The sequence below is a fragment of the Gadus morhua genome, chromosome 14, assembly GCF_902167405.1.
Source record: "Gadus morhua chromosome 14, gadMor3.0, whole genome shotgun sequence".
NCBI classification, from domain to species: Eukaryota; Metazoa; Chordata; class Actinopteri; order Gadiformes; family Gadidae; genus Gadus; species Gadus morhua.
The window spans coordinates 19,338,154-19,350,226 of NC_044061.1; the positions used below are offsets into that span (position 1 = coordinate 19,338,154).

The window sequence follows — 12,073 nt, forward strand, 5'->3', positions numbered from 1 at the left end:
GAAGTGGCAGAACTCCTGCTGGAGGAGAGGGACGGTGGTCCACTAGAGAAGGGTCAACACCACGGAATGCAACCATGCTATCATTTAGCAAAATGTTTGATTGAGGTTCTTAGTGAGGTGGCCACCAGAAGAATGGCCTTGTATTTGACCTCTGCACAAGGCTTTCTATGCACACATGTTACAGTCTGAATTAAGGCTGATGTAATAGAGGACAAGCCACTGTCCACCACAGAGAGAGTATTAGTCAGACGTTAAGGCAACATTGGTTATGGACACATGCATCAAATGTCTAAAAGTCAGTCAGATCACAATCTGAACGCTATGAAAGATAAAAGAACGCTCAGGTTATTGATCGATACAAGGACATCTGAACTGGCGGTACTTAACTTCCATTTAGACCCATGTTAAAAGGAAATGGAACTGGTGTTGCTACTTCTTCATGTACAGGGTGCTCATGAAGCATTGTGGGTAATGGAGTCACCTTAGGCTTGGCCCGGGGTTTCAGTTGCTCCAGCTTCTTGGCCGCGGCTTCGATGGACGCGGCCGCGCCCAGTAGCTCGGTCTCTGCGATGACAGTGGGGTCCTCGGGGTCCACCCACTCAGCGCCTGCCACAAACACACACACACACACACACACTGATATGAGCACTTACAGGAACAACCTCAACCACTCTGTAAGCAGAACATGCCTCAAGACAACAGTGATTACACCGCAACAAAAGCTGCAAATGAATGACAGATTTTCTCTAAGAGCCTTTCATGCACATGGTGAAAACAACGGCCATGAGGATGATAAAGAGACAGCTTTTCGTTGTTTTGTCCTTTTTGAGTGAAATGGCACATAGAACAAAGCGTGGCGCAGGGACAGACTGAGATAGAGGCACAGAGAGACAAACAAAGCGACAGATCCAGACAGATAGAGAGAGAGAGAGCGAGAGAAAAACATACATAAAGACAAACAGACAGAGAGAGAGAGCGAAAGAAATACAGACAGACAGACAGACAGACAGAAAATTGTCTGAGAAAGAGAATCTGAGAGAGAGTTAGAGATACAGACAGAGACAGAGGCAGAGAGAGAGTCAGGGACATCGACATAGACAGAGACATCGACAGAGACGGTCAGAGAGAGTTCAAGCCTTGGGTCTTGAGTAGCAGCTGTGTTAAACAACATGATGAGTCCACACTAGGACAGGGTGATGAGACAGTGATGAGTGAGCCTACACAGCTGGTGAACAACCACTCAGAAAGAGAGCACAGAAAACATTCCCCCACTTACCTGCGTCTGTGGCGGGGGAAGAAGGGACAGGGCGTTACCACAGAGGAACTGTTTCGGCTAAAATCTCACAACCATATCTAAGCTGGACTTACAGGAACCACTTCAACAGCCTTTCTAACCTGAACTTACTCAATATTAATTGGCAGGGAGATATACATAAATACATTAAGTAAGGCATTGATAAAATATTAGAATGTAACAAATAGAAAACATTGCCATATTTGCAAAATGTTTCTACATCTTACAGTTTAATATGTGTTTCCATGATTTAGGCTTTTATTATTGTATTAAGCAGGAAGATCTGGGGCTTCATTTAGCAGTAAGAATTCAGCTTCAATGCCTTCTATTGCATCCAGTGGGGGGGCACAACTTGAACATGTGCAAAGTCCCAGTTTGACTGCTAAAACGCGGATAACAGATGTCGTGTTAAAGATGGTCATTTGGGCTCTGCTATGAAGGGTATGCACCGACTAACACCATACTAACCGTGATCACTAGTTCACACTCCATCACTTTGGCCCGGGTTTAAATACGCTCTTCACAATATTCCACCCCACAATAACAACAGATCATCTGGGGACGGTATGTGTGCTGGCTGCACAATACTAGAACCTTGATATGCAATTAAATGGATGATCTATACAATGTGTGTGCGTGTAGAATGTGTGTGTGACTTCGTGTGTGTGCGTGTGTGTGCGTTTGTGCGTCTGACAGTACCTTTCATAGCCTCTGCGGTCTGGATGAGTTCAGTGACAGCTCCCGCTACCCGCTTGGAACACACAGCCAGCTGCTGCTTCTGCTCGGGTGTGGGCTTCTGCAACACCTGGACACACACACACACACACACACACACACACACACACACACACACACACACACACACACACACACACACACACACACACACACACACACACAGACATTGAATACATAAAACGCCATGTGTGACGCTACATGTATGCAGTTCAGCCTGCAGCGTGGCAGCAGGTGGGAGGGCTCACCTGCAGCACGTGCTCCAGGAGGTCGATGTATCCCGTGGTACACTCCGTCCCAAACATCAGGGCTCGGCTCCGGACCTCCTCGCTCACCTCTGAGTGGAACGCCGCTTTCTGGAGGAGACAACAAGCGTGCGTACGCACCCGCACACACACACACACACACACACACACACACACAATTAATGAATTATCTGAAGACCCACAACATGCTACAAGTGCTATAATCAGACATTTGCATTAATGAAATCCCCATTTTTCTGGGGTCACATGTTGTTTTGACTGTTTGCCTGGAATTGTACTTCTTCCACTCATTAATCACATGCGAACATGTGATAAAAAAGCAGTGCGATGTCATGCATTCCAACAGCAGCAGTAGTGTGGTAATGTCAGCGTCCCGTACCTTGCACGTGGTCAACATGTCTGTGATGGCCTTGCGGCTCAGGTTGGCCGTGCTGATGATGTCTTCCTGTTGGCCCGAGTTGCCCGCGGCGACCGCCTTGGCCGTTGCATTGGTGATGCCCTTGGTCATGCGGATGAATTCCTCGGGCGTGGTTGAGTTGGCGGGCGGCTCTCTGGACTGGAACACCTGAGAGGAAGCAGAGTCGTTCATCCTGGTCACGGAAGTAGGTTTCTAACCATCAACCGGTCCAATACACAGTCCTCTGCACGCACGGTCCTGTAGATAATGTAAGCCATAGGTGGAAGCCATACCACAGGCTAAAAAACTCTACACAATAATCTACCCTCATAGGAAACACATTTTCTTTTATAATTCAACAATTAAAAAAAATATATAATACCAAACAAATTAAATTTCAGCGAAAATATTTATAGAATAACATTCTAACATCAACAAATCGGTAAAGGAATTAATATCTAACATTATATATTGCCGTGCTTTCTGTTCCTTGTTGAGGCGTGGATACTACCAGCATACTGTCAAAACCCAGGATGAGAACCGGGTTTTGCCAGCTCTGACGACAAAAGACCAAACATACGAGAGCCGACCGGTTCTCGATGCCGACACGGCGGGTCTGCGCGGACCACCGGGTTCAGCCGTGTGCTCGTCTTTCGAGCGGTGCGTCCCATCGCAGCGTCCGTGCGTACCGTGAGCTCCTGCTTGATGCACTCGATGGTGGCCTCCAGGGCCCTGGTGCCCCGCGTGGCCTCGTCCTCCACCGCCTTCACCGTCTTCAGCAGGGACGTCACGTTGGTCACCATCACCTGTCGCCAAGACAACCGGGACACGATCACACGACCACCACGACGACGAGGGGCAAGTGGGTGAGGTCCACTTGAACCGCACGCCACTTCCGAGGGATTAGAACTGATCGATTACTCGACGCCAATCTGTAGCGATTGCAGAATTCATTCTGAAGCTCCCCTGGGGTGGGAGGGGGGGCTGGTAAGGGACGTTTCATTTTCTTACCCGCTTTGCTTTTCTCCTACATAATATTAATATATATTTTTGATTGTAGGTTGAAAAAAGCAAGATGAAACTGTTGTAGGAATGATTGTTTACTATGTGATAAAAAAAGACAATTTTAAATTAAAATGTTATGGAAAAACTACATGAGTTGGGGAAGAACAAGTCAAAATGGGATCAAAGGCCTTAACATTTTGGGAACCATTGAACCATTTTGCTAGTCGTTCCTACCCAGCCTTTAGTTGGGGCTAGACAATTAGGAAGAGCCGCAGGGTCCTGCTATTAGGGTACATAGAATGTGGGCTGAGTGGTCAAGTTGGTCACTATCATAGGCACTGTGGAGCTCTAATGACCAAGACTAGAGAAACCCATTTAGCCACTAATGCAAAGTGTATTCAATGAATCATTGCTACTTACAGAGCAATACAATACGCAAAGTTTTGCTTTGCGTATTGCATGCATTACATGATTAGTAAATACTAAAGACCTCAAACTATTTTTAACTACCGAACCATTTAAATCAATAGCTGAAAAGCTAAATCAATCAATTTAGATCCAGTTTCATTTTGATTCTAAAATAATCTAAACCTAATCTACACTCAACGAGGCATAAAGGGATGCACAGAAATATAGACGGAAGGGGTGTGTGTTACCTTGGCAGCCCCCTTCAGCTGGTACATGGACGGGTCGTCTGCAGCTTTGCCAGCTGCACACTTGGTGGCACTGATGAGCTCCCCTAGTGCCTTGGCCACGTCCTTCACCGCGTTTATAAGGACTACCTAGAGGGAGCCACAGGAAACACAGGGGTTAGGAGGACCCATGGAGAGAGGAGGGGGTGGGCAGGGAGGAAAAGGACCCATGTGTGTTACGGGGTTTTCATTGACACAGCGTCTCTAAAGACTAAACTATAATTGTGCTTTGTGTAGTCGTGATTTACGTGGCCCCATGAAGGTAAATTACAAGTGTGCAAGAGCTTCAACAGGGCCACCTTGAACAAATATTTGAGGGGCCCTCTGAAGAATTTCTTTGTCATATACTGTATGTTGAATATATCCTGATACCGCGACAGCAATACAAATGTAAAAGAGCCTGTATCTCATTTAATTTGGTCCTAATGAACGTTTGGATGGCCTACCTGTTGGTCTACCTACTTACCCATGCCCTCTTACCCATTGCGCATGACCGGCTAGCCAGACTTCTTGCTAATGCTAGTGAGCTAGACATGTGTTTTGGGGGAGTAGCTTTGGAGGGAGGCTTGAAGGGAGGGGTTGGAGGGGTTCTCTCAATATCCGGCCCACTCTGGCCTACCTTATCTTTAAACAAGGGAAGGATGAGAACCGAAAAAAATGCACAGGTACGTGCAGAATCCTTTACAGGACTGCAACATGTGCTGGATGGGAAGGCATCACAATATGACAATCATTGCATCTTCAAACTTCAAAAGTCACTTCCAGGCGAAGCAGAGAGCAATCAATAAATGCAATGTATATTAAACCAACCACAAAACCGGTCTTAAAACTCCTATAACAGCCAGAATGGGATTGGTAGGAAATGGGAAAGAAGAAAATTGGAGAATATACACTTAACACACATTAAGTGTCTGGTGTAATCTTCAGGGATTTCAAGGGGAGTGCACTCAATGGAGCGGAGGGGAAGCGAGCCGGACTACCTGGGTCTCGGGGTCGTCAGAGCCGATGCTGGCGGCGCCCAGCTTGACCACGTCGGTGAGCAGGGTGATGGTCTTGGCCGAGGACTGGGCCGCCTGGGCCAGCCGGTCCTGGCCCGACGCCGCCCCGGACACCAGCATCTTGGTGTCCTCCACCAGGGCCTTGGCTGTCTTCAGGATGCTCTCCCTGGGGAGATGGGGGAGAGGGAGGAAGAAGGGAAAGGGAGGGAGAGGGAAGGGGACCAGAGCAGAATAGAAAGAAATGGATAGGCCCAGGAAGAGACGCAAAAAAGAGAGAAGGAGATTGGGTGGAGGGGAGGGAAGAGAGAAGTAGAGTGAAAAAAGAGCGGTAAAGAAAGCAAGAGTGAAAGCGGCGGTCACATGTCCCACATTAGTGCATGTCAGCAGAACAACGCACTTAACCCAACGCCCCCGAGACCATGCTAAACCCGCTGTTCCAGTGCCTTTAATACCACATTTCATACTCACTGACATCATTATTATTTATCAAACATTAAACCTGGGAGTTTATGGATTGGCTTACGGCCCAGGATCCTTTGTGTTGATGTGGAGACTGCACTTGACTCCTTAATGTGCGGGATAACGACATCCCATTAGGCAGGGAAAAAAACGACCACCAATCCCCAACAGGAAACACACCGTGACCCGATCGGGTCTTTCATAAAGCTACACTTTGGCTCAAGCTTTTCCTTTCCCAGTACGAGCTCACTGCCGAGTCTATCCAGTCGTCCTTGTGTTGGACATTTGGAAGTTTTATGAGCCCTATGACTTCCTCCGTTTCCTCCGCCCTGGGAGAGTTTATTCTTCGAGAGCTTCCTCCCCTCTCCTCATTGACATGACATCCTGCCAGCTCCGCCAAGAGCCCGGATGACTCTGGTCTGGCTAGTGCAAGTAAAAGTTAACCTGGTCAGGTCTAGGCAGGTTAATGAACATGTACGTACATACACTCGCCGTCTCACGCACTGACTTGCACGCATCCACAAACACGCACAACGTTTCCCCCCCGAACAGAGCTCGCCCCAGGGGACGACTCTTGTTCGGCCTTTGCTAGTAAAAGTTAACCTGGTCGGGTCAGGTTAACACACACACACACACCGACCCACCCACCTGTGGTCGGCGAAGGACTCGTTGTCCTCAGCGTTGAGGGTGCCGGCGGAGGCAAACATGATGGTGGTGTCCAGGTCAGCGATGATGCCAGACACCGCGCTGCCAGCCGTGATGCAGGCCTGCGTGCCCTTGTTACCGGCCTGGAGCGCAGAGAGGACAAGAGACACCTGGAGGGAAAGAGAGAGAGAAGAATAATCAATGCAAAAACATTAATGAAGATGGAAAGTTGTTTTCCCGACCCAACTCATATCCCACAGTACCTTCTCGGTGACGGCCCGCGCGCACTCGATCAGCTCCCGCTTGGTGTAGCTGTCCGAGGGCATGCCCTGCAGCGCCCCGGCCTTCTGGACCAGGAAGATGCAGCCGTGCCCCAGGTCCTGCACCCGGGTCTTGATCTGGAACCCGATCTGATTAGGGGGAGAGTAGGGCATGGTGTGATGGTCAACATGGGTCAGCAGGGTGGAGGACTAGGAATATCGAGGGTGTTGCCTGCTAATTTCCTGGTTCTTATTTGCCTGATTTGAGTCTCTCAAACACAAAATGCACTGCATTTACAATAATATCCAAAATAGAATCAAACCATCGTTCCCATTATTATTGATCACATGCATCCCTGGACCATTGTATATATACGCTTGTTTATTTGATTTTATAATACATTTCATGATAAAACTTTTATATTTTCTATTGCTTTTATATCTAGTTTTCATTCCACTTTTTGTTTGGTCCTTATAAATATGTATAAGATGTCCAAGGTTATTAAAAGATCGAGCAGATACAGATGGTAACAACAACAACAACAACAACACGTACCTCCTCAGGCTCAGCTGTGTGGGCGGCCAGACGCCCTTGGACGGCGAGCTGGCCGTAGTCCACCGTCACCTGGGAGGCCAGCCCCCCCAGCTCCTCTGGACAGGTCACCGACCTGGTCATCTGACACACATCACACGATAACGCACGTGAGTGACTTGGCCATCTTAAACACACAGACGTTGCGCGTCTGTGGGTGTTATGCGTCATATCTAATAATACGACAGCATATTTCATAAACACGTTAAACAGATGTCAAAATGTCGGACAAACATTATTTCAATTCATTGCATATACACTTGTATGTCCCATGTCATTTCCACCTCATTCTTCATCTTCTGTCAAACCATCCGGACAGCGGAGGAAATACATACAGCTCAGACCACGCGTGTCTTTCAGGCTCAACCACTAGCAAACTCCTGTATACAACGCCACTGTTTGATCCATGAGTACTTAACTCATCTGAAGCATGGCTGTGTGAGTACTTCCTGTTGCTCACCATTTCCTGTGCGGTGACTGCGATGGCCTTGGAGTGCCTCACCATGTTGGTCTGGTAGTCCACGAAGCAGCCCTCCAGCCCCGGGGGGGTGCCTTCATCCAGCTAGGGAGCACACACACACACACACACACACACACACACACACACACACACACACACACACACACACACACACACACACACACACACACACACACACACACACACACAGACAGAAACAGACAGACGCACGCACGCACACACGGTGTAAACATAGATAATTCACAATCCATTTGAATATATTATATAAACTGTCCTTTTTAACTATAATTATCATGGTGTACAAGTAAATGGCTTCAGAAAGGTGTGTTTTCCTATAGCCTTTAATGAAGATTACCTCTGACCTCTCACTCATTGTCTTAGCAATGTGATGTCATGATAAGGAATATCCTCTGACATGGACAGTGTGATGTAGTCATTATGATGAACTGTCACCTTAACAGTGTGATGTCTTGATAAGGATGACCTCTGACCTTGACAGTGCCATGTCATCATGAGGTTGACCTCTGACCACGACAGTGTGATGTAATAAAGATGTACTCTGACCTTGACAATGTCACGTCATGATCAGGACGACCTCTGACATGGACAGTATGATGCAATGATAAGGATGACCTCTGACCTTGCTCATGGCCTCAGCGATGGAGTCCACCATGCCGCCCACCATCCCCCCCTCGCTGGCCGCATCGTTCAAGGTGATCATGATGTCATCCACCGCCTCCCGCATCAGCTGAGCAGCCTCCGCTATGGCCTCGTGGGTATGCGATGCCTGGGGGGGGGGGGTACATAATGAGGTATAATTAAATACAAAACTAATCATACAGAAGGTTTGATGATCTATTAGGCTGTCAGGAGGATCAATAAAAACATTTAGCTGCGTGTTTGTTTAAAAATCCAACAGATATGGTACACGTGTTCCTATTAGTACACATAAACCAAAGGTTGTTGCGACTAAGGTTTCCCATTATTGATTACGCAGCAAGACAACATTTCAATTAAATCAAAGATGACTTAACTAAGACATTAACTAAATTAACATACATTGACACAAGTTAAACCTTATTGAATAGGTGGTTTGGTTGAGTTCCTCCTATCAGCGACACACTGTCATGCAAGCAGAGGCTTGCATTTGGGAAAAAAACGGCCTAGTATGAAATGAAGATAACAATAAAAAAAAACATGCCAGTTCTTGCTGCCGTGGTTACCTTGGGGTTGCCCCCCCCCTCTTTGGCTGCATAGAGCATCTGTAGGGTGGACTCTGCCAGCGTCTTGGTCTGGTCCAGGAAGGTCATCTGCTGCTGGTGGTCCCTCAGCCTGGAAGCCACGCCCACCGACGCCACGATCAGAGGCTCGAAGTAGCCGGCCAACTGGGCCACCTGGAGGAGGGACAGGAGGAGCAGGAGGAGTTGCAGAAGGACAAGAAGTAAGAGGAGGAAGGCGCAGGAGCAGAAGGACAAGGAGTGGGAAGAGGAGCAAGACGAGGGGCAGAAGGGAGGAAGGAGGAGGAGGAGGAGAAGGGGGCAGGAAGGGCCAACAGGGAATGTTATAAATGCTACCATGCTATAAGAACAGTCAATCTGAGTCAGTGTAGAGCTGTATACCTTGTGGCCGAGCTGTGCTGCTTCGCCCCTGGCTGCCGTGGAAACGGGATCGATAAGGTGACCAATCTCCTGTACGCTGGACGTCAGCTGGTCTTGCAGCGCCTGCGGAAGAAAGATGAAAGCCATTATTTTTTGTAATGCACAACGCACAAGTATTGTTGCATCAAGTTTTCATGAGGGACTCACAGACAACCAGGATGTGTGGGAAATGTGTGTGGGTTTCCAACAGTAACAGAATGAGTTTCCTAGCGTTGCTAAAAATCCTCCTCTCAATTCACAGTAAGCCACTTCCCTGGACACAGGAAGGGGTTGGCGTATCAAAAGTGTGAGTTCCAGTAGACAGCCCGACAAGGTTTTTACTACCCTTTGATGGATAGGATAATAATCCATCCCACGTTAGGGGCGAAAACAAATGTGAATACAGACAGAGAGCGAGAGGTTCAGGGACAGAGACAGGGAGAGAGACAGGGCAATGCAGAGAGAATGAGAGGGGAAGAAAGAGATACAGGGAGAAGGGAAGAAAGAATGAGGTAAAAAGATAGTATGAGAGGTGAGAGGAAAAAGAGAGGGATGGAAAGAAATTTGGATACGAACAAGTCATTTCCTATAATGCACACCGCACAAGTATCGTTGCAGAGAGAGAGAGAGAGAGATAGTGTTCCTGCAGGCTTCTCGTACCTCCAGTGAGATATCGTCCCTGCAGGGCAGGTTCTGGCTGACTGCGGCCAGGGACGCCTGCTCAATGTCCCGGATACACTGGTTGATGTTATCGATGGACGAGTCGCACTCGCGCTGGCCTGGGGCCTTGTCCCTGGAGAGAAAGAGAGAGACAGCAAAAGAGTGGGAGAGAGAGAGAGACAAGAGAGAGACAGAGTGTAGGTAGAGCGAAGAAAGGAAGAGATGGGAGACGGTATAGGGGAGGAAGAGCAAAACATCCGAGGTAACTATTAAAAATAACTAAATTTAGGGCAAGAATATGCTGAACTTTAGTAAAAAAGAAAAAAATTAAAAGGAAAACATGCCAGATTTTTTAACTTTCCTTCGACAGCCCTGCTATAATTTCTACTGTCAAGTGTCTCTCATTAAAATTTCACATCTGCTGAATCGGGAGTATGGGAGCCAGCTAGAGATCAAACTGTGCTGTTAAATTAGGATTGAAGCCCGCCAGCCTTACTGAGACACTGTGAGGGAAGTGTGAGTGTGTGGGTGTGTGTGTGTGCGGGGAGGGGTGTTTGTTAGAAATGTTATCTCCGCGCATGGTGACATGCCGTAAGGGCACACACGGAAAAAAAGTAATTTGAAAATATTGAGATGTGGGCGAACGATTGGAGTAGAGAAGCAATTCCCAAATGTGCCAGGCTGTGGCACCATGTCATTAAAAGGACTTTGAAGGCCACGTCACATTTTCCTGTCCTCACATTGGCAGTCTGGGGGAGGGCTCGGACTCGAGTCACCGGAAGATGAGACGCCCATCCGTCGCTGCGCTATTAATGATGTGATAATGTGCTACCGCGAAGGGCGCCTGCATGTGTGGGCTCCCAGACAGTTAGGTGTCCGTCGATAAACTGTTACAGTCGCTCTAATTAAAGCAGATGTGGGGCCCCATCACTTCCTGTCCCTTATGGCGTGTTTCCACCGGCGGGTACGGGTCGGTTCAGTATGCAAAGATGCAGCATGGTTCGCGTTTCCACCGCCAAAAGTGGGCGGGGTCCGGACTGAGTCGTACTCTTCTCGCAGTACTCTTCCGTTGGGGTACCGAGACGTCTGAAGGGTGACAACAATTTCGAACTACACACCCCGTCCGTTGATCGGTCGACAGAATCGTCATTTCAGTGCGACAGGGGGGTAATAACTAACAAACGCAGTACCCGCAAGGTATTTCTCGACAACGGAGAAAGCTTTAGTTTATTGAAGAAAATCTCTACTGTTTAGAATGTGTTTGACTCCTAGCTGGTGGGTTCAACATCCAACATCTATTGCCAAGAGTTGCTATAGATTAAAGGGTATGCTAAATAGTAAATAGTTAATGATGATGGAAAAGTTATATCGATGTTAAACCTGTTCTTCAATCTAGTCTAAGGTCATATTAGGGAGACGTAATCAGGGTCGGGGTAGAGCTGACTAACCTGATGGCGGTGATAAGGGCCTTGATGGAGTCAGACACGGTTCGGGAGTGACCAGCCAGCACAGACCAGGTGGGTGGGTCCTTGGGGTTGATAACCAATGATCGTGCGGTCTTCAACAGATGGGTGGAGCTGTCTAGCATGGAGCGTGCCGATAGGATGATGGGTTCCTGGGCCGCACAGCCCTATAATGAAAATTTCAATTCGTTTATAATATGACGAATTTCATCATTGCACTGCAAAAAAATGCATTAGACGTTATAATAAAACCAATCATCGGCAGGGTCTTTAAAAAAAATAGCGGAGCTCCATTTCACTTCCTTCCAAATTACTTTCGAACGAAAATAAATACATAGGTTTGACTGTCATCACTTGACACTGTGCTGTAGTGCAAAGTGAGGTTAGCAATGTAAACATTTAAAAGTGTGTGTGTGTGTGTGAGATGTGTGTGTGTGTGTGTGTGTGTGTGTGTGTGTGTGTGTGTGTGTGTGTGTGTGTGTGTGTGTG

General features: G+C 47.7%; 1 protein-coding gene across 2 annotated transcripts in view; it reads right to left on the reverse strand.

The window, feature by feature from the left end:
- tln2a (talin 2a) overlaps nucleotides 1-12,073 on the reverse strand; it is a 99,975-nt gene that overhangs the window by 5,650 nt on the left and 82,252 nt on the right. Inside the window, exons 39-55 of one of the 2 annotated variants that reach the window (XM_030376925.1) lie at nucleotides 11,570-11,751; nucleotides 10,122-10,254; nucleotides 9,444-9,545; nucleotides 9,048-9,218; nucleotides 8,465-8,611; nucleotides 7,804-7,905; nucleotides 7,308-7,427; nucleotides 6,755-6,901; nucleotides 6,495-6,661; nucleotides 5,370-5,553; nucleotides 4,354-4,479; nucleotides 3,382-3,498; nucleotides 2,675-2,860; nucleotides 2,278-2,385; nucleotides 1,994-2,099; nucleotides 1,277-1,282; nucleotides 482-606 (exon numbers count right to left, since the gene is read on the reverse strand). In XM_030376925.1, the coding sequence (XP_030232785.1) occupies nucleotides 482-606; nucleotides 1,277-1,282; nucleotides 1,994-2,099; nucleotides 2,278-2,385; nucleotides 2,675-2,860; nucleotides 3,382-3,498; nucleotides 4,354-4,479; nucleotides 5,370-5,553; nucleotides 6,495-6,661; nucleotides 6,755-6,901; nucleotides 7,308-7,427; nucleotides 7,804-7,905; nucleotides 8,465-8,611; nucleotides 9,048-9,218; nucleotides 9,444-9,545; nucleotides 10,122-10,254; nucleotides 11,570-11,751 (2,229 nt within the window). The remainder of the gene's footprint in view (nucleotides 1-481; nucleotides 607-1,276; nucleotides 1,283-1,993; nucleotides 2,100-2,277; nucleotides 2,386-2,674; nucleotides 2,861-3,381; nucleotides 3,499-4,353; nucleotides 4,480-5,369; nucleotides 5,554-6,494; nucleotides 6,662-6,754; nucleotides 6,902-7,307; nucleotides 7,428-7,803; nucleotides 7,906-8,464; nucleotides 8,612-9,047; nucleotides 9,219-9,443; nucleotides 9,546-10,121; nucleotides 10,255-11,569; nucleotides 11,752-12,073) is intronic. The other variant, XM_030376926.1, reaches the window with a different exon arrangement.